The sequence below is a fragment of the Schistocerca cancellata genome, chromosome 2 (assembly GCF_023864275.1).
Source record: "Schistocerca cancellata isolate TAMUIC-IGC-003103 chromosome 2, iqSchCanc2.1, whole genome shotgun sequence".
In the NCBI taxonomy this organism is placed as follows: Eukaryota; Metazoa; Arthropoda; class Insecta; order Orthoptera; family Acrididae; genus Schistocerca; species Schistocerca cancellata.
The window spans coordinates 689,527,714-689,553,841 of NC_064627.1; the positions used below are offsets into that span (position 1 = coordinate 689,527,714).

Genomic DNA, 26,128 nt, shown 5'->3' on the forward strand with positions numbered 1-26,128 from the left:
TTTTGTATGTCCATCCTTTTAGCAGGACGTCTCTGGGACGACGGCCGTTTAGTATCATGACAAGAAATAGAAACACGTACACCCGTCTTTATGATTTTATTTTATTTTGTCGCTACCAGTTTCGACGCTCCATTGCGTCATCTTCAGGCTGTTTTGATGCGGCACTGGTTGATACGATCCCCATACACAACCTATCAGTTGCCAGTATTACTGGATTCGCAGAAAATGTGTCAGCACTCCAACCATCAACTGCCAACTGACACGAGAACCATTCAAAACAGCCTGTAGATGACGCAATGAAGCGTCGAAACTGGTAGCGACAAAATAAAATAAAATCATAAGGACGGCTGTAGGTTTGTTTTTATTTTTTGTCACGGAAGACTATCATGTTCGGCGTATGGCTCTGATGCGTCGTACAGCCTCTGCAGCAGCAATTTGAACAGCATTTGGCACCACAGTGGCACAACCAACCGATACAAATCGGTTTCGTCAAGGACAGCTCCAAGCCAGACACCCTGTACCGTGCATTCCATTGATCCCAAACAACCGCCATTTGCGACTTCAGTGGTGTCGAGCGAGAGCACATTGGAGCGCAGGGTGAAGATCTGTCATGTTTTCCGATGAAAGTTAGTTCCGCCTCGGTATCACTGATGGCCGTCTGTTGGTTAGTAGGAGCCAGTTGAGGGCTAGACATACTGGACCTACACCTGCAGCTATGGTCTGGGGTGCGATTTCTTACGAGGTGCATTCAAGTTCTAAGGCCTGCGATTTTTTTTCTAATTAACTACTCAACCGAAATCGATGAAACTGGCGTTACTTCTCGACGTAATCGCCCTGCAGACGTACACATTTTTCACAACGCTGACGCCATGATTCCATGGCAGCGGCGAAGGCTTCTTTAGGAGTCTGTTTTGACCACTGGAAAATCGCTGAGGCAATAGCAGCACGGCTGGTGAATGTGCGGCCACGGAGAGTGTCTTTCATTGTTGGAAAAAGCCAAAAGTCACTAGGAGCCAGGTCAGGTGAGTAGGGAGCATGAGGAATCACTTCAAAGTTGTTATCACGAAGAAACTGTTGCGTAACGTTAGCTCGATGTGCGGATGCGTTGTCTTGGTGAATCAGCACACGCACAGCCCTTCCCAGACGTTTTTGTTGCAGTGCAGGAAGGAATTTGTTCTTCAAAACATTTCCGTAGGATGCACCTGTTACCGTAGTGCGCTTTGGAACGCAATGGGTAAGGATTACGCCCTCGCTGTCCCAGAACATGGGCACCATCATTTTTTCAGCACTGGCGGTTACACGAAATTTTTTTGGTGGAGGTGAATCTGTGTGCTTCCATTGAGCTGACTGGCGCTTTGTTTCTGGATTGAAAAATGACATACACGTCTCATCCATTGTCACAACCGACGAAAAAAAAGTCCCATTCGTACTGTCGTTGCGCGTCAACATTGCTTGGCAACATGCCACACGGGCAGCCGTGTGGTCGTCCGTCAGCATTCGTGGCACCCACCTGGATGACACTTTTCGCATTTTCAGGTCGTCATGCAGGATTGTGTGCACAGAACCCACAGAAATGCCAACTCTGGATGCGATCTGTTCAACAGTCATTCGGCGATCCCCCAAAACAATTCTCTCCACTTTCTCGATCATGTCGTCAGACCAGCTTCTGCGAGCCCGAGGTTATTTCGGTTCGTTGTCATACGATGTTCTGCCTTCATTAAATTGTCGCACCCACGAACGCGCTTTCGACACATCCATAACTCCATCACCACATGTCTCCTTCAACTGTCGATGAATTTCAATTGGTTTCACACTACGCAAATTCAGAAAACGAATGATTGCACGCTGTTCAAGTAAGGAAAACGTCGCCATTTTAAGTATTTAAAACAGTTCTCATTCTCGCCGCTGGCGGTAAAATTCCATCTGCCGTACGGTGATGCCATCTCTGGGACGTATTGACAATGAACGGGGCCTCATTTTAAAACAATGTCCATGTTTCTGTCTCTTTCCAGTCCGGAGAAAAAAAATCGGAGGCCTTAGAACTTGAATGCACCTCGTATAACAGCAGGAGCAGTCTCCTGTTCATCCCACACATCCGGACTGCAGATTTGTACGTCATTCGACCTGTTGTGCTGCCATTCATCAACAGCATCCCAGGGAGTGTTATCTCAGAGGGTAACGCTCGCCCACGTACCGCTATAGGGTGTCGACATGCTGCCTTGGCCTGCTCGATAGCCAGACCTGTCTCCAATCGAGCACATATGGGACATCATCGGACGACGACTCCAGTGTCGGCCACAAACAGCATTACTTTCCCGTGTATTGAGTGCCTCAAGCATGGAACTCCATCCCTGACCTGCGACACCTGTACAACACAATGCATGCACGTTTCCATGCTTGCATTCAACACGGTAGCAGTTACTTCGGTTATAAATGTACCAGCAGTTCACATGTTCAATGGCTTATCTCGCGCTTACATTAACCTGTGATCTTGCAATGTCGATCACTTGAATGTGTTGCCTAGACAAATGTATTCCCGAAATTTCATTATTCTGCATTAATTATTTTGTGGTGTCGCGATTTTTTTCTGTCAGTTTATTAATACACTACTGGCCATTAAAATTGCGACACCATGAAGATGACGTGCTACAGACGCGAAATTTAACCGTCAGGAAGAAGGTGCTGTGATATGCAAATGATTAGCTTTTCATAGCATTCACACAAGGTTGACGCCGGTGGCGACACCTACAACGTGCTGAGACGAGGAACGTTTACAACCGATTTCTCATACCCAAACAGCAGTTGACCGGCGTTGCCTGGTGAAACGTTGTGATGCCTCGTGTAAGGAGGAGAAATGCGTACCATCACGTTTCCGACTTTGATAAAGGTCGGATTGTAGCCTATCGCGATTGCGGTTTATCGTATCGCGACACTGCTTCATGCGCTGGTCGAGATCCAGTTAGCAGAATATGGAATCGGTGGGTTCAGGAGGGTAATACGGAATGCCGTGCTGGATCCCAACGGCCTCGTATCACTAGCAGTCGAGATGACAGGCATCTTATCCGCATGGCTGTAATGGATCGTGCAGCCACGTCTCGATCCCTGATTCAACATCCATCTACACGAACAGTTCGACGACGTTTACAGCAGCATGGACTATCAGCACGGAGACCATGGCTGCAGTTACCCTTGACGCTGCATCGCAGACAGGAGCGCCTGCGATGGTGTACTCAACGACGAACCTGGGTGCACGAATGGCAAAACGTCATTTTTTCGGATGAATCCAGGTTCTGTTTACAGCATCATGATGGCCGCATCCGTGTTTGGCGACATCGCGATGAACGCACATTGGAAGCGTGTATTCGTCATCGCCATACTGGCGTATCCCCCGGCGTGATGGTATGGGGTGCCATTGGTTACACGTCTCAATCACCTCTTGGTCGCACTGACGGCACTTTGAACAGTGGACGTTACATTTCAGATGTGTTACGACCCGTGGCTCGACCCTCCATTCGATCCCTGCGAAGCCTTTCATTTCAGCAGGATAATGCACGCCCGCATGTTGCAGGTCCTGTACGGACCTTTCTGGATACAGAAAATGTTCGACTGCTGCCCTGGACAGCACATTCTCCAAATCTGTCACCAACTGGAAACATCTGGTCAATGGTGGCCGAGCAACTCGCTCGTCACAATACGCCAGTCACTACTCTTGATGAACTGTGGTATCGTGTTGAAGCTGCATGGGCAGCTGTACCTGTACACGCCATCCAAGCTCTGTTTGACTCAATGCCCAGGCGTATCAAGGCCGTTATTACGGCCAGAGGTGGTTGTTCTGGGTAGTGTTTTCTCAGGATCTATGCACCCAAATTGCGTGAAAATGTAATTCGTTGATTAGAGTTTCCAGGTTCAGTGCCCTTGCGAGATCGAAATGCATGTTCAACAGCGCTACGTGATTTAACCGGTCTTGGTTCACGGTGGCTATGGTTTGAGTTTTCAGTCTTCGAGTGGTCAAAACGAACGTTCTGCAGTACACGTGGATACAGGTATCGTTAAAAGAATTCGCAATAATTTTACACATTCTGGCATCACGTTCTTCAGTGCTACGCACTGTCGTACTCATGTATTGCACTACACTGACGTGCTGTTTTACCACATCCAACGAAGTATCTCTATGAAGAGTCAGTTTTACACAGTCGAAATCGTCACCGTTTGGAAATAACGTAACTACTATCTTCTTTGCCTAATAACAACTGTTCTATTTTGACAAGGCATGACATTGTTTCTGGCGGAAATCTGCTTTTAAAGCTGCTTTCTGTTTGATTCAGTATCTTAAAAAATAAAATTCGCAACTTTTCTTCGATATCTGTTGCATTATGCTTGTCACCACCTCCTAATTTTAATGGAAATTTTCTAGGGCGTAAAACAGTGGTAAGACTTAATTGAAATCCATCATACTTTTCTTTAGCATGTTGACAAAGCTATAAAAATGTATCTGTATTTCTGACACCTTCTACTGAAGACAAAGCAGCATCTACAGAATTACGAGCAAGGCGGGAATTCAATGAAACCTTTTGAAGTACTGCATTAAGTTTCTCTATTTTCGGAATACAAATATAAGCATCTTTATGTGAAACAGACTTTCAAGTTTTTGCAGACTTTTAGAAATCCTTTAGCGTTTGTACCAGCATCGTTTCTTTTACTAGATTTCCGAATTTTACTAGCCTCTTGGGTGAACCACGAATAAATGAAATGAAGTCTTTGAGAGTTGATAGAATGTTATTAACTAAGTCTTGAACAATTAAATTTAAGGAATGAGTCACGCAGTGAATGTATACGGCCCTGGGTTCAATTTACTTTTTATCGGTGACTGTAATCCTCGCAGACAACCGCTAACGTTCGTTGCGCCGTCGTAGCATCACCCACGACAAGTGTTCACAGAAATAGAATGTCTTAATAATATATCCTTCACAGATTTAAACAGGGTATCTGAATCTGTATTTATAAAAACCACAAAGGAACTCATGAACAGCAAAATTTTGGTCAACAGTACGAAAACGAACAGACATCTGCTCTGTAATTGATATTTTGTTGAATCAAAATTATCTGAAGATACATGCTTATTAGTGTTATAATTTTATTAATTATTTCGTGAGACATCCACCTGTAATCCTTGGCAAACCAAGAACAGTACTGAAGTAAAAATTTTTCTTTTGCCTTAGAATGACTAACTGATGACAGAATAGTTACTCCTTTTTTCATAGAATTATTTGTACTTACTAAACACATATGCAAATTACTTTCTTCATGAGAGTTGAATCATTTTAGAGCAGCGGGCCTATTCTTAAAGCTGTACTTAACGAATGCATTATAGGAATCCTTGTTCGCAGTAACAGGTTTCGGAGACAATTTCTTGTTTTCACACACAGATCTAGGCAAAAAACAATAAACTTTGTCATCCTTTTCATCATACTGAATACATGTACATATTTTTACCCAACGTTTTTGAAAATTCCTGCCCCTGCGGTTGCCGTTTTCAGTGCCGGTATCATTTTTCGTGGAATCACCAGAAATAGTAACAGGAATTTCATTGTCACAAGTGGCCGAAGATATATCAGTTTCTCTGCTACACGCTATCGATTCGGTATCACCATCACCATTATCAGTCGACGTCCTTTTGCATTTCACTGTATACTTAGCCATTTTAACGATTTTGACACGCAAGGCACGAAGACATAATATAATTTCAAGCATAGGTGACACAGATCAAACAGAATACGAGCGAACGTGTAGCGGTTTACACGTTCTGACTTCATTCAGTTGCGAGGTCTGGATATTCAAATTCAATATAAATTACACTATATCCAACATGATTTCACAAGAAAAAAATCTCTCACTGGCTGCTGCGTTTCGTGATTGTTACAGAGCTGATAATTAAAGTGCAAAGAACATCGCAAAGCTGTTAAAGTACTGTCCATTTGCTGAATGTTTTAGCTATAAGAGGGATGGGGCACTCTTCGCGGCAGGTGTGTCGGCTCACTGATAACTTACGTGGTTGTGTCAAAAGGTTACCGTATCTTAAAAGAAATCGCTAATTAAATCCGTACTTCGTAATGTACACGTTCTCACGGTATCGTACCTAACCAGCTTCATTTCTAGTTACCTAATACAATAACCATAATTAAAGGTTACCACCTTCAACTTACACTATTGACTTAACAAGCGGCATTCTCTTAATATTCGGACTTTTTAGAAAACGGTCACTTATATGTCAACATGGAATTTAATCCTTACGAGTTCAATCGGCTGTTTGTTTTAAGAAAACATTTTTACGGCGGTGTACCACAAAAGCCAGATCAAGAAGCAAACCTTTACAGTTGTTGATAATTCTTCCGGGTTATATGGCCGTGGTCCATGGAATAGTTCTATTCCTAACGTTTCATCCAATACTACGTTGGACATCCTCAGAGGTATGGCTGGTCCTTTAGAGTGCCGGTTGGGCATGATGGATAGTAATGTAAAGAAAAAAAAATAATACTACAGTTTTCAATGAGGTATGTTGTGCATACCCACTCAAATTTTGGGATTCGCTTGAACGACCGAGCATATCCGTAGTCGGCGCCTTTGCTGTCTCACCAGGACTGCGAAGCCACTGCCGCCGCATCCAACTTCACTCGACCGTCTAGCCATCCCAAGTGCTCGTAGAATCACAGTGTGTATTTCAAAAGTATTCGGATGCGAGGCCTCCTAATTGCCTACAAACTGTGTGCCCGTTGCCTGAAAACTGGTGACCAAAAGCTTCCGCCAAACGTTTCAGAGGGACTTCCCAGAGATGTACACTGTCTGTATCGCAATGTATTTACGGCAATAAAACTGTCCAGCTGTTTACGGTTTTATATTTCAAACAATAACCTCAAGGAGAAATATAAGCTAACAATGAAACTATATCTTGCAGGAAATGCTTTCCATCAGTCAGTGAATACGTACTAAATGCGAAAAATTTGGAAAAGTTCATAATTAAAAGTTGCATAGGCAGATGGGTAGTAAATTCAAGATGTGCAGAGTAATAGAAATAAAGTGTGTATCCGTAGACTGTGCTGTAGATACACAATGTGTAATTGTATGTGATACTGTTGTATTTAAAAATGATATACCTATGATAATTAAATAGTGTATGTGGCTATTATTTTATAAAATTGACAGTGCAAAATTGTACTTGGGTCTGACTCATGCCCATGCAAAGTTGCTAAATAAAAAAAATCGATACTGGTTACAGCAACATCTTTGCAAGTATCAGCGAAGACAAGTTCGGAGTTACTGAAATAAGAATATGAAAAATGAATGTGGCCGTTTCACAGGGATCTTACAACCTCAGTCTTTTCGCAGGTGATGAAATTATCTGTAATAACGCACTGTCTGAAGAAAGGTGCACAGATACTCAGTCGGGTAATAATAACATTTCAGAGTGGTGCAACTTGCTGTAAATATTCAGAAATATAAAATTTTGCGCTACACAAAACAAAACAAAAAAACTTAGTATCCTATGATTATAATATCAACCAGTCACAATTGGAATCAGAATATTCGTACAAATACCTGGTTGAAACAGTTGTAGGATTATAAAAAGGAACGATCACATATACTGTGTCGTAGATAAAGCTGGTATTGACTTAGGTTTGTTGGTAGAATATTGGGGAAATGCAATCAGTCTACAAAAGAGATTGCTTACAGATCACTGTTGCGCCCCATTGTAGAATGTTAGTCAAGTGTGTGGGACCCATACCAAATGGGGCTGAGAGGGGATATTGAACATATACAGAGAAGGGCAGCACGAATGATCACAGGTTTGTCTGACCAGTGTCACAGAGATGTTGAAAGAACTGAACCCAGCATATACTTGAAGATAGATGCAAACTATACCGATAATACCTGCTTACGAAGTTCCAAGAACAAGCTTGAGATAGTGGCCCTAGGAATATACTACAATCCCGTAAGTACCGCTCACATAGGGATAGTGAGGATAAAATTAGATTAACTACAGGCGTTTAAAAAGTCATTCTACCCGCTCTCCTTACATGAATGGAATCGGACGAAGCCCTAATAACTGCTACAGTAGAATGTACCCTCTACCATGCACTTCACAGTGGTTTGCAGGGTATGGATGTAGATGTAGATGTCTGATCTCACATAAGCAATCTGAAACATGCTTGTGCTTGCCCGCAATCCTATGTAATTCCTGACTTCGTAATTTATCAGGGCCAATCAGCAAGTTTCCATTGAAGGGCGTTACTACCGCGTATATGCAACGTAGCCCGACCCCGATGCTGATATATAAGCACCGACGTATAGGCGAGGGATTAGTGTGGCATCCGTGTCTTTCTGACATCCCTGCAGTAAGTGTGGAAAGGTGAACTACAGCGACGTTATTACCAAAAGCGTCGAAACAGGACCAACGTGCTGTTATTTTCGTGGCTGCCGAAGGACAAACACGGGTAGACACCCATCGTGGAATGAAGAATGCGTATGGGGCAGCTTGTCTGTCGAGACCCGTAATCGTGGAAAGGTGTGCTAAGTTCTGTGCTGATCGCGATTCAACACCAGACGCCAGTCGATCTGAGAGGCCCGTCTCATCATTTACGGACAGCAAGTGGGCGGTTCATAATACCTGATCTCTCCCCACGCGATTATCAAGCCACAGGTCCCTTAAAAAAGGCCTTGAAGGGTCGACGTTTCCCGTCGGACGAGGATGTGCGGCAAGACACGGTGTTTCATGAAACGGGTGCCTTGAGTCTGGTGCTTCGGTGGAATGATTCACTCAATGCTCACGACAATTTTACCTGATCAGCATACCGATTCTCAACTTTATGATCTTCGAAAGGAATTTTTTATTGCCACTTATGTATACATCAGTGACTTATTTATTCTTGGCACAGTACATAAAACTGACGGGTCTTTCTGCAGCTACAGTGGGTATCATACTCATACACACTTTCATATTTAGCACTCGGTGTTTCAGATTAGTTAGGTCAGATCAAACAGCGTATCTTGCATTTTTTTAGGTTATCTAAAAATTTTCGAAATTAGTACGAAACCGGTAATCATTACGGAGACAGATAAAACATTAGACTACAATAAAAAATATTAGAATATAGTTACGTTACTTTTTTCTTGAGGTGAAACAAGAACTTACTTATCACTTCGAAAAAACAGAGTTACGTAATTATTAATAGTAATTAAAACTTCCGTCCCCCCAGCATGAATCATGGATCTCGTGAAGTGCCTCAATGGTGCAAATACCGGTATCCTAAGTGCCACCACAGCAGAGAGATATCTGTGGAGAGGCAAGATTAACCCGTGGTTCCTGAAGAGAGACAGTAGCCTTTTCCGTAGTTGAAGGGTAACAGTCTGGTTGGCTGACGGATTTGACAATGTATTTTTATCCAACGTTGCCTTGTTGTGCTGATGCTGTGAATGGTTGAAAGCAAAGGGAAACTAATGCCACTATTTTTTCTCCGATGGCATGCAACTCTACAGCATAGCTTAATGGTAATGACATCTGTAATAAAACTTGGCGAAAATGTTTGCATTTATGTTTAACACAAGAAAAACAATGTTCAGTCACTATCTAATTATTTCATACCACGCTTTACAACACATTACCAGCATTCAGATAACCCTCCACCAGTTTGTTGATTTGTTTTTTTTTTTCTTACCGATTTAACCGCAAAATATCGAAAATTAAACCAAGTTCTATTAGGCTGGTATAAGTTTTGCAAGAAATTACTCGTATCTTGTGTAATCCGGGGTGTTGCTTCTTGATGCTGCCATAGGTTCATTCTGATATTACTGCATCGTCACATGGATATTATGAAATGGTCGAAATGACTTTTGGTAGAATGTTTTCTTGTTTACAAAGGCTTTCATTTCGTACGCCAGATGTTCGGTGGCGAACCTGTTTTACATGGTAGAATTTACATCTTCCAGTTATAAAACAGTTTTCACTGTGACAAAACAGAGTCTGACTACATTCTGTTGATATAAAATTCGCCTTAACACTGAAGTATGCCGGCGTACAAATCGTCTCTATTTATATGGTTTTAAACAATTACTATCACTGTTACTTATTTAATTTTACATAAGAACTATTAAAGTTTTTACATACATCTTTACAAATTACATAGAAATTTACATAGAATAAAAGTGAATAATTCCATACAAAGACAGGGAAGAATCCGTTTCTATTAAAATTATAAATTACGTGTTTTATCATTGCAGCAATATATTTCGTTAATTTGTACATAGTAATTAACTGATGCAAAGAAAAACCATGCTAACACTTTCAGATGTACAGAGTGCTTAGTTTTATCGAATGAAAGGCCTAGACGCAACTAATTAATTTTTTTATGAGTAAAATTTACATTTCTATATGGTTGTAATTACAGTTCTAGTTATTATTAAGTAACTAACAACAATTAAAACATGAGTATGATTGATTATGGCTGAAAAATCATCGTGTCATATTTTTATTATGGAATCAAACAATTTCTGGCTTCAAAACATAAAAATAGCTGTCTCTCTATGACTTGAAAATATCGGAAATTTAATCGTTAATTACTCCATGATTATAATCGCGAAATCATTCCTACCATGAGCCTGAAGATTGTATTATGTGTAAATTACGATGTTACATTAGTTTTTAATCCAACTTGTTCCTTCATTCCTTTTGCTGGTGAGACACAATGCAAATAATGTCAAAACAACAGTTTAAACTAGTGTTAATTACTAATATGTTTTCCTCTTCGGGGGAGCGGAGATAAGATTAGAATAGGACATACGATCCCAAGGAGTAGTGATATATTATTATATTCTGGGGATAAAAGAAAAAAAAATCGCACATTCGGAGTTCCGGACGAGGACTACTCAGGATGATATCGTCATCAGCAGAAACAGAATAAACAAAACATAACTATGGATCTGTGCGAGGACTGTTACATCACTTAATGGGGCAGGCAAGCTAGAAAATATGATTAGATAAATGGATAAGTTGACGTTAGATATAGAGGGCGTTAGTGAAGTAAAGTGGCAGGATGAACATGGCTTATGGTCAAGTGAGTAAGGGGATATACATAAAAAATCAAACAGAGGTAATGCAGGAGTAGTATACTAATGAGTAAGAAGACAGGAATGCAGATAAGCTACTACGAAGAGCATAGTGAACGTTGGAAGGTTCAAGATTGATTATGTAATGGTAAGACAGATATTTCGAAATCAGATTTTAATCTGTGAGACATTTCTCGGGGCCGATGTTCTCTCTGACCATAATTTATTGTTTATGAATTGCAGACTAAATCTGAAGTAATAGCGGGAAAGCGGTAAATGAAGGAAAGGGGAGTTGGATAAATTGAAGGAACGAGAAGCGGTTGAGAGCTTCAGACGGAGCATCAGGCAACGATGGACTGAAACGGGGAAAGGCTTACAACAGAAAGGAAATCGGTATATTTGAGAGATGAAATAGGGAAGGCAACAGAATATCACACAGGTAAATACTTGGATAACTCAGGAAATACTGAATTTAGCTGTCGGAAGGAGAAAACATAAAAATGCAGCAAATGAAGGAGGCGAGAGGGATAACCGACGTTTAAAAATTGAGATTGACAGAACCTGCTAAATGGTTAAGCAGGGATGGCTAGAGGACAAATAGTAGGGTGCAGAAGTATGTGTAGCTAGAGGAAAGATGGATGCTGTCTGTAGGGAAATTAAGGAGACCTATGGAGAAAAAAGAAGCAATTTACGAATATCAAGAGCTCAAGTGGCAAGCCAGTACTCAGTAAAGAAGGGAAAGCCTTAAGGTGGAAGGATACATAGAGGGTCTATATAAGAGAAAGACTTGAGGACTTTATTGTAGAAAGAGAAGTAGCTGAAGACGAGATGGGAGATATGATCTGTGAAAAGAATTTGACAGAACACTGAAAGATATAAGTTGGAATATGGCCCAGAGAGGAGACGACATTACCTCAGCTTTATTGACATCCTTGGGACAGCCAGTCATGGAAAAAAGTATTCCGCTCGTCTGAAAGATATATGAGACAGGCGAAATATCCTCAAACTTCAGGAGAATGTGGTAACTCCAATTCCAAATAAGGAGTTAACAGCAACGAACCATCAGTTTAATAAGTAATGGCTGGAATATATTCACGTGACTTATGTACACAAGAATGGAAGAACTGGTAGAGATCAACCTTGGGATAAGATTGATTGATTCCCAGCAGGCAATCCTGCCTCTTCGACTTATGTTAGAAGAGAGCTTGAAGAAAGGGTTACCAATGTTTATAGTATTTGTAGATTTCAATAAATCTTTCAACAAAAAGGACTGGACTACACTCCTTAAAATTGTGAAGATAGGAGGAATAAAATATAGAGACCGAAAGGTTATTTACATCTTGCACCCTAGTCGAAGAACATGATAGGGAAGCAGTAGCTGAGAAGGAAGGGCGACTGGGTTAGCCTATCCTCGCTGTTTTTCAGTATTACATTGACAATGCTCTAAAGGAAACCAAAAATTTAAAAAAAATCATCTTTGTGGGTTGCGGATGACATTCTGAGTCTGTCAGCGAGGGCAAAGAACTTGTAACAGCAATTCAGCGGAATGGATAGCGTCTTGAAAGAAGGTTATAAGATGAACATCAACAAAAGTAGAACGTTAAGGTAATGGCATTTAGTCGAAGTAAATCAGGAGATCGCAACGGAATTAGATCAGGAAATGAGACACTAAAAGGTGTAGATGAGTTCTGTTATTTGGACAGCAAAATGATGATGGAGAAAGTAGAGAGGATATAAAATGCAGGCCTTCAAAAGCAAGGAAAGCATTTCTGACAGAGCTCAATTTGTTAACATCTAACGAAAATGTAAGTACTTGTCCAGAGTGTAGCCTTGTATGGAAATGAAACATGAACGATATGCAGTTCAGACAAGAAGGCAATAGACTCTTTCGAAATGCGGTGCCACTGAAGAAGATTAGATGGGTACATCGAATAACAAATCAGGCAGTAGTGAATCGAAATGTGAAAAAAAAACAAAAAAATTATGACACAACTTGAGTAAAAGGCGGGGTACGTTGATAGGACACAGCCTGCGGTATCAAGGAATTTTGAGCCTGGTAATGGAAGGAAGTGTATGTATTTGTGTGTGAGGGGGACAAAAAATTGTAGAGGGAGGCGAAACCTTGAATACAGTTATAAGGCTCAAATGAATGTACGTTGTTGTTGTTGTTGTTGTTGTGGTCTTCAGTCTGAAGACTGGTCTGATGCAGTTCTCCACGCTACTCTATCCTGTGCAACCCCCTTCATCTCCGAATAACTGGTGCAATCTAGATCCTTCGAATATGCTTAATGTATTCAACAATGGGCTCCCTCTACGAGTTTTACTCCTCACACTTCCCTTCAATACTAAACTAGTGATCCGTTTTCAGGACGTGTCCTATCAATCGAGGCCTTCTTCTAGTCAGGTTGTGCCACAAAGTTCTTTTCTCCTCAATTCTATTCAGTACCTCCTCATTAGTGATGCAATCTTCAGCACTCTCCTGAAGAATTACATATCAAAAACTTTTATTCTCTTCTTGTCTAAACTGTTTATCGTCTATGTTGCACATCCTTACATGGTAATACTCCATACAAATACTTTCAAAAAAGACTTCTATCACTTAAGTTTATATTCAATGTTGACAAATTTCTCATCTCCGGAAACGCTTTTCTCGCCATTCCGTCTAAATTTGTATCATCTCTACTGTGGTCTTCATAAGCTATTTTACTGTCCAACCAGAAAAATACGTCTACTGCTTTTTAGTATCACGTTTCCTAATCTAATTCACTCAGCATTACATGATTTAATTCGATTACATTTCATTATCCTTGTTTTGCTTTTGTTGATGTTCATCTTGTATCCTCTTTCAAGACACTGTCAGTTCCGTTCAACTGCTCTTCCGAGTCCTTTGCTGTCTGTGACAGAATTACAATGTCATCGGTAAACCTCAAAGTTTTTATTCCTTCTCCCTGAACTTTTTTTAGCTCTCCTAATTTTTCTTTTGTTTCCTTTACTGCTTGCTCAATGTACAGATTGAATAACATCGGGGATAGGCTACAACCCTGCCTCACCTCCTTCCCAACCATCGCTTCCCTTTCATGCCCCTCCATTCTCATAACAGCCGTCTGATTTCTGTACAAGTTGTAAATAGCCTTCGCTTCCTGTATTTGACCGCTGCTACCTTCAGAATTTCAGAGAGAATATTCCAGTCAACATTGACAAATTCTTTCTCTAAGACTGTAAATGCTATAAATGTATGTTTGCCTTCCCTTTACCTACCTTCTAAGATAAGTCGTAGAGTCGGTACTAAAGTATAAAGAATTCTTATTTGTATTTTGCAACCATCATTTTTTGTACTGATAGTTCGGTAATATTTACACGTGTCAGCACCTGCTTTCCTTGGAACAGGACTTACTACATTCTTCTTGAAGTGTAAGGGTATTTCTCTGTCTCATATATCTAGATAGAAGAGTTTTGTCATGGCTGGCTCACCCAAAGCTATCAGTAGGTCCGACGGAACGTCATCTACTCCCAGAACCTTGTGTCAGCTTAGGCCTTGCAATGCTATGTTAAATTCCTCTCGCAGTATCATGTCTCCCATTTCCTCTTCATTCACGTCCTCTTCCGTTTCTATAGTACTGCCTATAAGTTTATCGCCCCTGTATACTCCCTCCACCTTTCAGTTTTCCCTTCTTTTCTTAAGACTCGTTTTCCATCTGAGCTGTTGATACACAACTGCTTCTCTTTTTCCCAAAGGCCTCTTTAATTTTCCTGAATGCGAGTCTTTCCCATAGTGTATATGCTTCTTACATTTTTCCTCTAGCCATTCCTGGTTAGCCATTTTGCACTTCCTGTCAATCTCATTTCTAGACGTTTGCACTCCCTTTCGTCTGCTTCATCTACTGCATTTTTATATTTTCTCCTTTCATCAGTTAAAGTCAGTACATCCTCTGTTAGCCAAAGATTTGTACTAGGCCTTGTCTTTTTACTTATCTGATCATCAGATGCGTTCACTACCTAAAGCCACCCATTCGTCTTCTTCTGTTATCCTTTCCTCTGTTCTAGTCAGTCCGTGCCCAATGCTCCCTCTGAAACTCGCAACAACTCGTAGTTCTTTCAACTTATCCAGGTCCTATCTCCTTAGTTTCCTACCTTTTTGTAATTTTTTATCTACATTTTATAATCAAAGAATTACGGCCGGAGTCCGCGTCCGCCCCTGGAAATATCTTACAATTTAAAATCTGGTTCCTTAATCTCTGTCTTACCGTTATGTAAACAGTCTGAAACCTTCCGGTGTCACCAGGCCTCTTCCACGTGTACAACCTTCCTTCAAGATTCTTAAACCAAATGTCAGCCATGATTAAATTACGCTCTGTGAAAATTATACCAGGTAGCTTCCTCTTTCATTCTCTCTCTCCCCCCCCCCTCCCCTTCCATATTTATCTACGATTTTTCCTTCTCTTCCTTTTCCTACTATCGAATTCCAGTCCACCATCGCAACAAAAGTTTCGACTCTCTTAACTATCTCAATAATTTCTTTCATCTCGTCACACATTTCTTCAACCTCTTCATTTTCTGTAAAGCTAGTTGGTATATAAAGTTGTACTACTGCGGTGGGTCATGTCTGTCTTGGCTACAATAATTCGTTCGCTGCACTGTTCATAGTACCTTACCCGTATTCCTATTTTCGTATTCATTATATAAGCTACACCGGCACTATCCCTATTTTATTTTGTATTTATAACCCTGTATTCACCTGGCTAGAAGACCTGCTGTTGCTGTGATCGAAATTCACTTATTCCTGGTATATCTAACTTCAACCTATCCATTTCTCATGTTAAATTTTCTAATCTACCTGCCCAATTAACGGTCTAGCATTCCACGATGTAATCATGCAATGAAGGCTTTCACGACCGGATGGTACTGTTGTTGATCATTCTTCCGGGTTATATGGCCGTGGTCCATGGAATACTTCTATACTACGTTGGACATCCTCAGAGGTATGGTTGGTCCTGTTGAGTCCTGCCGACTGACGAGTCGGGCGTCGGAGAGCGGCCTAATTACCTAGGAAAGTGGGCGTGGTCTAGCTTGCACATAGTAGCAGAAAGAAAACTAGTCAAAGATAAAATGTAACTATCGATAATAGTCTGTCATAGATAAAAATCACTTATCGATTCTGTAACGCCACTGTCCATATCTCGCTTAATTTCAAGGCCTCTTCTTTTCTATTAAAATTATCTTCATGTTTATAAATTTCAATAGCCTCTCTATACAGTCGTGGACAATAGTTCGTGGTAGCACTTAAAACTGTAGTTTCAGGAAACTTAACTACATGGTCACCGGACTGAAGTGCATGTTCTGCAACGGCCGATTTATCTATTTTATCCAGTCGTCAAAGACTTCTATGCTCCTTTACCCTCGTATTCACACTTCTTTTCGTAGTACCAATATAGACCTTGCCACAGGTACACGGAATTTTATACACACCGCTAGATGATAATGGTGGCCTTCTATCTTTAACAGAACGAAGTACTTGTCTTATTTTTCTGGTAGGTTTGAATACCGGTTACACTTTATGTTTCAGCAAAATTTTGCCGATTCGATCTGTAACCTTACTAATAAAATCTAAAGACACCGTGTTCTTCCATTGTTGTGTACCATTCTTGTCCTTTGGCCTGCTGCAATTAGGTCTTAAAACTCTATTAATTTCTTTGTTTGAATACCCATTCTTTTCGAAGGCCTGTTTCTGATGATTCAGTTCCGTATCCAGATGTTCCGGCGTACAAGTGATTTTTATCTATGACGGACTATTATCGATAGTTACATTTTATCTTTGACTAGTTTTCTCTCTGCTACTATGTGCAAAAGCTTTCTATAAGTCCACAAATGCTAGAAATATAGGTTTGCCTTTCCTTAATCTATCTTCTAAGATAAGTCGTAGGGTCAGTATTGCCTCACGTGTTCCAACATTTCTGCGGAATCCAAACTGATCTTCGCCGAGGTCGGCTTCTACCAGTTTTTCCATTCGTCTGTAAAGAATTCGCGTTAGTATTTTGCAGCTGTGACTTATTAAACTTATAGTTCGATAATTTTCACATCTGTCAACACCTGCTTTCTTTGGGATTGGAATTATTATATTCTTGAAGTCTTATTTCACCTGTCTCGTACATCTTGCTCACCAGATGGTAGAGTTTTGTCAGGACTGGCTCTCCCAAGGCCGTCAGTAGTTCTAATGGAATGTTGTCTACTCCCGGGGCCTTGTTTCGACTCAGGTCTTTCAGTGTTCTGTCAAACTCTTCAAGCAGTATCATAACTCCCATTTCATCTTCATCTACATCTTCTTCCATTTACATAATATTGTCCTCAAGTACATCGCCCTTGTATAGACACTCTATATACTCCTTCCACCTTTCTGCTTTCCCTTCTCTTGAACTGGGTTTCCACCTGAGATCTTGATATTCATACAAGTGGTTCTCTTTTTTGCAAAGGTCTCTTTAATTTTCCTGTAGGCAGTATCTATCTTGCCTCTAGTGAGATAAGCCTCTACATCCTTACATTTGTCCTCTAGCCATCCCTGCTTAGCCATTTTGCACTTCCTGTCGATATCGTTTTTGAGACGTTTGTATTCCTTTTTGCCTGCTTCATTTATTGCATTTTTATATTTTCTCCTTTCATCAATTAAATTCAATATTTCTTCTGTTACCCAAGGATTTCTACTAGCCCTCGTCTTTTTACCTACTTGATCCTCTGCTGCCTTCACTACTTCATCCCTCAAAGCTACCCATTCTTCTTCTACTGTATTTCTTTCCCCCATTCCTGTCAATTGTTCCCTTATGCTCTACCTGAAGCTCTGTACAACCTCTGGTTCTTTCAGTTTATCCAGGTCCCATCTCCTTAAATTCCCACCTTTTTGCAGTTTCTTCAGTTTTAATCTACAGAGGGAGTGAGACAGGGTTGTAACCTGTCCCCGATGTTATTCTATCTGTATATTGAGCAAGCAATAAAAGAAACAAAAGAAAAGTTCGGAGTAGGAATTAAAAGCCATGGAGAAGAAATAAAAACTTTGAGGTTCGCCGATGACATAGTAATTCTGTCAGAGACAGCAAAGGACTTGGAAGAGCAGTTGAACAGAATGGACAGTGTCTTGAAAGGAGGGTATAAGATGAACACCAACAAAAGCAAAACGAGGATAATGGAATGTAGTCGAAATAAGTCGGGTGATGCTGAGGGAATTAGAATATGAAATGAGACACTTAAAGTAGTAAAGGAGTTTTGCTATTTGGGGAGCAAAATAACTGATGATGGTCGAAGTGGAGAGGATATAAAATGTAGATTGCCAATGGCAAGGAAAGCGTTTCTGAAGAAGAGAAATTTGTTAACATCGAGTATTGATTTAAGTGTCAGGAAGTCGTTTCTGAAAGTATTTGTATGGAGTGTAGCCATGTATGGAAGTGAAACATGGACCATAAATAGTTTGGACAAGAAGATTATAGAAGCTTTCGAAATGTGGTGCTACAGAAGAATGCTGAAGATTAGATGGGTAGATCACATAACTAATGAGGAGGTATTGAATAGAATTGGGGAGAAGAGGAGTTTGTGGCACAACTTGACTAGAAGAAGGGACCGGTTGGTAGGACACGTTCTGAGGCGTCAAGGGATGACAAATTTAGCATTGGAGGGCAGCGTGGAGGGTAAAAATCGTAGAGGGAGAGCAAGAGATGAATACACTAAGCAGATTCAGAAGGATGTAGGTTGCAGCAAGTACTGGAAGATGAAGAAGCTGGCACAGCATAGAGTAGCATGGAGAGCTGCATCAAACCAGTCTCAGGACTGAAGACAACAACAACAACAACAACAACAACTATGTGCAAGCTAGACCACGCCCACTTTCCTCGGTATTTAGGCCGCTCTCCGACGCCCGACTCGTCAGTCGGCAGGACTCAGCAGGACCAGCCATACCTCTGAGGATGTCCAACCTAGTATTGGACGAAACGTTAGGAATAGGACTATTCCATGGATCACGGCCATATAACCCGGAAGAATTATCAATAACAGTTCCACGATGTGACCCGTAGAACACCATTTTCTTTTTTCTCCGATGATGACATGCTCTTGAGTAGACTCCTTTCGAATATGCGAATGGGGGACTGTTTTACCTCCAGAATATTTTACCCAAGAGGATGCCGTCATCATTTAACCATACAGTAGAGCTGCATGCCCTCGGCAAAAATTACAGGTGTAGTTTCGCCTTGCTTTTATCCGTTCGCAGTACTCGCACCGCAAGGCTGTTTTGATTGATGTTACAGGTGCGAGGCCAGATCAATCAACTGTTGCCACTGCAACTATTGTAAAGATCGCTGTCTCTCTTCAGGAACCACACTTTGTCTGGCCTCTCAACAGATAACCCTCCAATGTTGTCGCACCTACGATACGGCTATCTGCATCGCTGAAGCATGCAAGCCATCCCAACAATGGCAAGACCCATGTTTCAGGGTAGTTACACAGAAATAATAAAGCCTGTGAAGTGTACGCTAGCATGAAAATCTGCATCAATTCAGCCTTCGGACTAAAGTTATGACTACACAATTAAAACTTTATGACTTCTTCTTCTGGTGCCTTTGGCCCGCATCCACGCGGCGTTGGCATGGTTACTATTTATTTGACTAATGTAAAGGGCGGAATGCTCTCCCCAACCCGCCGCACCCGGGACGGAATGTCTGCACCGTAACTGTCTGCGTATAATGTTATTCAAGTAAAAGAGTTCAAACGTTTTCTAAATATTTGCGAATAGTGTTCAGTTTAATAAGTCACGGCTGCAAAATACTAACACGAATTCTTTACAGGCGAATGGAAAAACTGGTAGAAGCCGATCTCGGGGAAGATCAGTTTAGATTCCGTAGAAATGTTGGAACTCCTGAGGCAATACTGACACTACGACTTATGTTAGAAAATAGCTTAAGGAAAGGCAAATCTACGTTTCTCGCATTTGTAGACTTAGAGAAAGCTTTTGATAATGTTGACTGGAATACTCTCTTTCAAATTCTGAAGGTGGCAGGGGTAAAATACAGGGAGCGAAAGGGTATTTACGATTTGTACAGAAACCAGATGGCAGGTATAAGAGTCGAGGGGCATGAAAGGGAAGCAGTGGTTGGGAAGGTAGTGAGACAGGGTTGTAGCCTCTCACCGATGTTATTCAACCTATATATTGAGGAAGCAGTAAAAGAAACAAAAGAAAAGTTCGGAGTAGGAATTAAAATCCATGGAGAAGAAATAAAAACTTTGAGGTTCGCCGATGACATAGTAATTCTGTCAGAGACAGCAAAGGACTTGGAAGAGCAGTTGCACGGAATGGACAGTGTCTTGAAAGGAGGGTATAAGATGAACATCAACAAAAGCAAAACGAGGATAATGGAATGTAGTCGAATTAAGTCGGGTGATGCTGAGGGAATTAGATTACGAAATGAGACACTTAAAGTGGTAAAGGAGTTTTGCTGTTTGGGCAGCAAAATAACTGATGATGGTCCAAGTGGAGAGGATATAAAATGTAGACTGCCAATGGCAAAGAAAGCGTTTCTGAAGAAGAGAAATTTGTTAACATCGAGTATAGATTTAAGTGTCAGGAAGTCGTTTCTGAAAGTATTTGTATGGAGTGTAGCCATGTCTGGAAGTGAAACATGGACGACAAATAGTTTGGACAAGAAGATTATAGAAGCTTTCGAAATGTGGTGCTACAGAAGAATGCTGAAGATTAGATGGGTAGATCACATAACTAATGAGGAGGCATTGAATAGAATTGGCGAGAAGAGGTGTTTGTGGCACAACTTGACAAGAAGAAGGGACCGGTTGGTAGGACACGTTCTGAGGCATCAAGGGATGACAAATTTAGCATTGGAGGGCATCGTGGAGGGTAAAAATCGTAGAGGGAGACCAAGAGACGAATACACTAAGCAGATTCAGAAGGATGTAGGTTGCAGTAAGTACTGGAAGATGAAGAAGCTTGCAGAGGATAGAGTAGCATGGAGAGCTGCATCAAACCAGTCTCAAGACTGAAGACAACAACAACAACAACAACAACAACTATGTGCAAGCTAGACCACGCCCACTTTCCTCGGTATTAGGCCGCTCTCCGACGTCCGACTCGTCAGTCGGCAGGACTCAGCAGGACCAGCCATACCTCTGAGGATGTCCAACCTAGTATTGGACGAAACGTTAGGAATAGAACTATTCCATGGACCACGGCCATATAACCCGGAAGAATTATCAACAACAGTTCCACGATGTGACCCGTAGAACACCATTTTCTTTTTTCTCCGATGATGAAATGCTCTTGAGTAGACTCCTTTCGAATATGCGAATGGGGGACTGTTTTACCTCCAGAATATTTTACCCAAGAGGATGCCGTAATCAATTAACCATACAGTAGAGTAGAGTAGAGTAGAGTAGTAAATGAGTTTTGCTATTTGGGGGGCAAAATAGGTAATGATGGTCGAAGTAGAGAGGATATAAAAAGCGTTTCTGAAGAAGAGAAATTTGTTAACATCGAGTATTGATTTAAGTGTCAGGAAGTCGTTTCTGAAAGTATTTGTATGGAGTGTAGCCATGTATGGAAGTGAAACATGGACGATAAATAGTTTAGACAAGAAGAGAATAGATGCTTTCGGAATGTGGTGCTACAGAAGAATGCTGAAGATTAGATGGGTAGATCACATAACTAATGAGGAGGTATTGAATAGGATTGGGGAGAAGAGGAGTTTGTGACACAACTTGACTAGAAGTAGGGATCGGTTGGTAGGACTCGTTCTGAGGCATCAAGGGATCAGCAATTTAGTATGGGAGGGCAGCGTGGTGGCAAAAATCGTAGAGGGAGACGAAAAGATGAATACACTAAACAGATTCAGAAGGATGTAGGTTGCAGTAGGTACTGGGAGATGAAGAAGCTTGCACAGGATAGAGTGGTATGGAGAGCTGCATCAAACCATTTTCTGGACTGAAGACCACAACAACAGTGTAACTGAGGCGGGAATTCGGTACCAGCCCGGTATTCATCAAGTCGGTTGTGGGAAACCGCCTAAAAAGCACGAATGGTTCAAATGGCTCTGAGCACTTTGCGACTTAACGTCTGAAGTCATCAGTCGCCTAGAACTTAGAACTAATTAAACCTAACTAACCTAAGGACATCACACACATCCATGCCCGAGGCAGGATTCGAACCTGCGACCGTAGCGGTCGCTCGGTTCCAGACTGCAGCGCCTAGAACCGCACGGCCACCGCGGCCGGCCTAAAAAGCACAACCAGGCTGTTTGGCCCACCGGCCCTCGTCCGTAATGGGACTGGCGCACCTTCCCAAAAACGGCTGTCGGGGCGCGTAATTAAAACTGTACGATTACTCTTCGTAACTGAGTACACGGTCGAAAAGTAAGCCCATTTCTCGCCTACAGGACGATAACTTTTCACCTTCGCCTCATATTACTTTCCTGTCCCACTGTGAAACTCTATGGAGGCAATTCACTCGATGTAGCCACCCGGAAACCGTGTGTCACAAGGCTATTTGAGCGAAATCAGTGCAGTGTATCTTGGCGATGTGCAGTTCGCGTGTCGGCCGAGGGCTGCGGATGCGCTGCGTTGAATAGCAGGGCGCAACACTAAGATGTGGCGATTAGGGCGGCGGCATCAGGGCGGCACGCGACACCAGGAAGCGCTTAGTGGCGGCTTTAAAAGCGGCGCGCGGGTGGCGCGGCCAGCCACCATGCCGGCGGACACAGCGTGCAGGGCGGTGGCGCTAGGCGCGACCGTGGCGCTCCTGGTGGCGGTCGTGGCCGTCGTGTCGGGCCAGGGCGGGCCGCCCGGGGGCGGCGGGCCGCCGTCGCAGCCCGACCCCGACGACGCGCCCAGCAACAAGGTATGCCCGAGTCACAGCCAGCGAGGCTGTACACTGAGGCGACAAAAGTCCTGGGACACCTTCCAATATCGCGTCAGGCCTCGCTTTGGCCAGCGCAGTGCAGCAGCTCGACGTGACATGGACTCAACAAGCGTTGGAAGTCTCTTCAGAAACACTGAGCCGTGCTGCCTCTATAGCCGTCCGTAATTGCGAAAGTGTGGCTGGTGCAGGATCTTGTGTATGAACCGTCCCATAAATGTTCGACGGGATTCATGCCGGGCATTCTGGATGGCCAAATCATTATCTCGAACTGGCCAGAATGTTCCAAACGCCAACAATTGTGGCCCATTGAAAATTACATCCTTGTTTGCGAACTGTACTCCGTGAGTGGATACAGATTGTCTCCACCTGGGGAAACATAACCACTTCCAGTCAACGATCATTTCAGTTGCAGCAGAGAACCCAGCCCATTCCATCCAAACACAGCCCACACCATTATGCAGCCACCTCTGACTTGCACAGTGCCTTGTTAACAAATTGGGTCCGTTGCTTCGTGGGGTCTCCGCCGCACTCCAACCCTACCGTTGGCTCTTAATAGCTGAAATTGGGACTCATCTGACCAGGCCACGGTTTTGCAGTCCTCTAGGGTTCAACAGATATGGCCTCGAGCCCAGAAGAGACACTGCAGGCGATGTCTTGTTCTTAGCAAAGGCACGTGCATCAGTCGTCTGCTACCATAAGCCAATGACGTCAGATTTTGCTGCATTGTCCTAATGGATACGTCCGTCGTACGTCCCACATTGATTTCTGGGGTTATTTCACGCAGTGTTTCTTGTCTGGTGCCGCACGGGATTAGCCGATCGGTCTAAGTCGCTCAGTCATGAACTGTGCGGCTGGTCCCGGCAGAGGTTCGAGTCCTCCCTGGGGCATGGATGTGTGTGTTTGTCCTTAGGATAATTTAGCTTAAGTAGTATGTAAGCTTAGGGACTGATGACCTTAGCAGTTAAATCCCATAAGATTTCACACACATTTGCATTTTCTTTTCTTGTCTGGTAGTACTGACATCTGTATGCAAATGCCGCTGCTCTTGCTCGTTAAGTGAAGGCCGTCGACCACTGCATTGTCCGTGGTAAGAGGTGATGCCTGATATTTTGTATTTTCTTCACACTCCTGACAATGTCGATCTCGCAATACTGAATCCCTTAACGACTCGGTTCTAGGCGCTACAGTCTGCAGCCGAGCGACCGCTGTGGTCGCAGGTTCGAATCCTGCCTCGCGCATTGATGTGTGTGATGTCCTTAGGTTAGTTAGGTTTAATTAGTTCTAAGTTCTAGGCGACTGACGACCTCGGAAGTTAAGTCCCATAGTGCTCAGAGCCATTTGAGCCATTTGAACCTTAACGACTTTCAAAATGGTATGTCCCATGCGTCTAGCTCCAACTGTTATTCCGCGTTCAAAACCCTTTCATTCGCGTCCTGCGGCCAGAACCACGTCGGATACCTTTTCATATGATTCGCCGGAGGGAGAATGACAGCTCCGTCAATACTCTGCCCTTTTATACCGCCATCTGTACATGTGCACATCGATATCCAGTGACTTTTGTCACTTCATTGTAGTTCAAGATTCACTTTGAAACGTTCCTCACCATGGGTACCCATTAGAGATTATGGTCCAGTTAATACATGACCGAGGAACTGGACCACTTTCATGCCTACACTTGCATGGTAGCCAACAGAAAGGTTCTCGTGTCACCTATGACAAAATTGTCAGTTTTCAAAAAGAGAAGTAACAGGATGCAGATCTGTGATGTCTATACGTCTGCGTGCGATCATTCACCAATACGGTGCCATTGAGGAGACAGTAGACGGAAAGCAACTGAAGGGTAGCGGTTTCAAGGCCAGAGGGATAAAATTGCCACGACAAGCACCATGGGAAAAATCCCTCTGTGATAGTCTGGGCGGATAATAGGGCTACCGACGGATTTGTGCCAATAGCGACAGTTCATGCGTGATAGTTGGGAAACGTTAGTGCAGAGGTTTCACCATTACAGATGGTCCCCGAAGACATTTCCGGGACCAGCTGCAGTGATACCGTACCTCTATCATGCCAAGTTGCAATCTGAGAGGTCAATTCGATTATAAAATCGGCCGCTCGTTATGTTGAGTCGTGTGGGATTTGTTTGTGTCTTTGTTCGGCTTTCCTGTTTGTGCTGGCTAGTTAGCTGTATGAGTACAAATGGCGGTGAGAGTCTCGTTTGCTTAATACAGGGCTCATCCGCTGTTGCATTATATGTGTTTTTGATTTGATCCTACCCTAGGTGGTTACTATCATCCTAAGGAAAACGTTTTTGGGCCGTTATGCTGCCACCTGCGGTTTGTGAACATATGACCAAGTGTACATCCTACAGCTGCGACAGAAGCAGGTACTCCTGGATACTGGAGCACTTGGAGATTTGGGGAGCAGAACAGGTAGAACGAGCCGTCAACAACGCCTGCATGGGACATGACGTGGCGCAACCTGCCATTCCCTTGCAGAGTATCATTTCGCTGGTGAATCGAGATCCGTGCAGTTGTGGGACGACGAGTGGCTGGCAGTGAGGGACTACAAGCTACGGTCGGTGAAGCAACTGTCCGGCCGTGGCGTTCAACGTGCCGGTTACTCCGGTGAGATTAAGTAGCCCTGGCCTGACTCCGAATTGGCCGCCGTATGCTAACACGTCGCATCCTACACTGTGATGCCTATACCGTGTAAATCACTGTACGCCACATTGTAACTGAGTGCGTTTTACACCGAATTGTCAAAAAACCATGGGATAGCGATATGCACATATACGGAAGGCGGTAGTATCGCATACACGAGGTATAAAAGGGCACTGCATTGGCGTAGCTGTCATTTGTACTCAGGTAATTCATGTGTAAAGGTTTACGACGTGATCGCATGACGGGGATTAACAGATTCTGAACGTGGGACCTAGACGCATGGGACATTCCATTTTGGAAATCGTTAGGAAATTCAATATTTCGGGATCCACAACGTCAAGAGTGTGCCGAGAATGCCACATTTCAGGCATTACGTCTCACCAAGGACAACGCAATGGCCGACGGCCTTTACTTAACCACCGAGAGGAGTGGCGTTTCCGTAGAGTTGTCACTGGTAACAGATAAACGACACTGC

General features: G+C 42.7%; 1 protein-coding gene across 1 annotated transcript in view; it reads left to right on the forward strand.

The window, feature by feature from the left end:
• Nucleotides 1-22,723: 22,723 nt before the first annotated feature.
• Nucleotides 22,724-26,128, forward strand: part of LOC126157608 (uncharacterized) — a 54,263-nt gene continuing 50,858 nt past the window's right edge. Inside the window, exon 1 of the mRNA XM_049916386.1 lies at nt 22,724-22,975. Coding sequence (XP_049772343.1) covers nt 22,724-22,975 — 252 coding nt within the window. The remainder of the gene's footprint in view (nt 22,976-26,128) is intronic.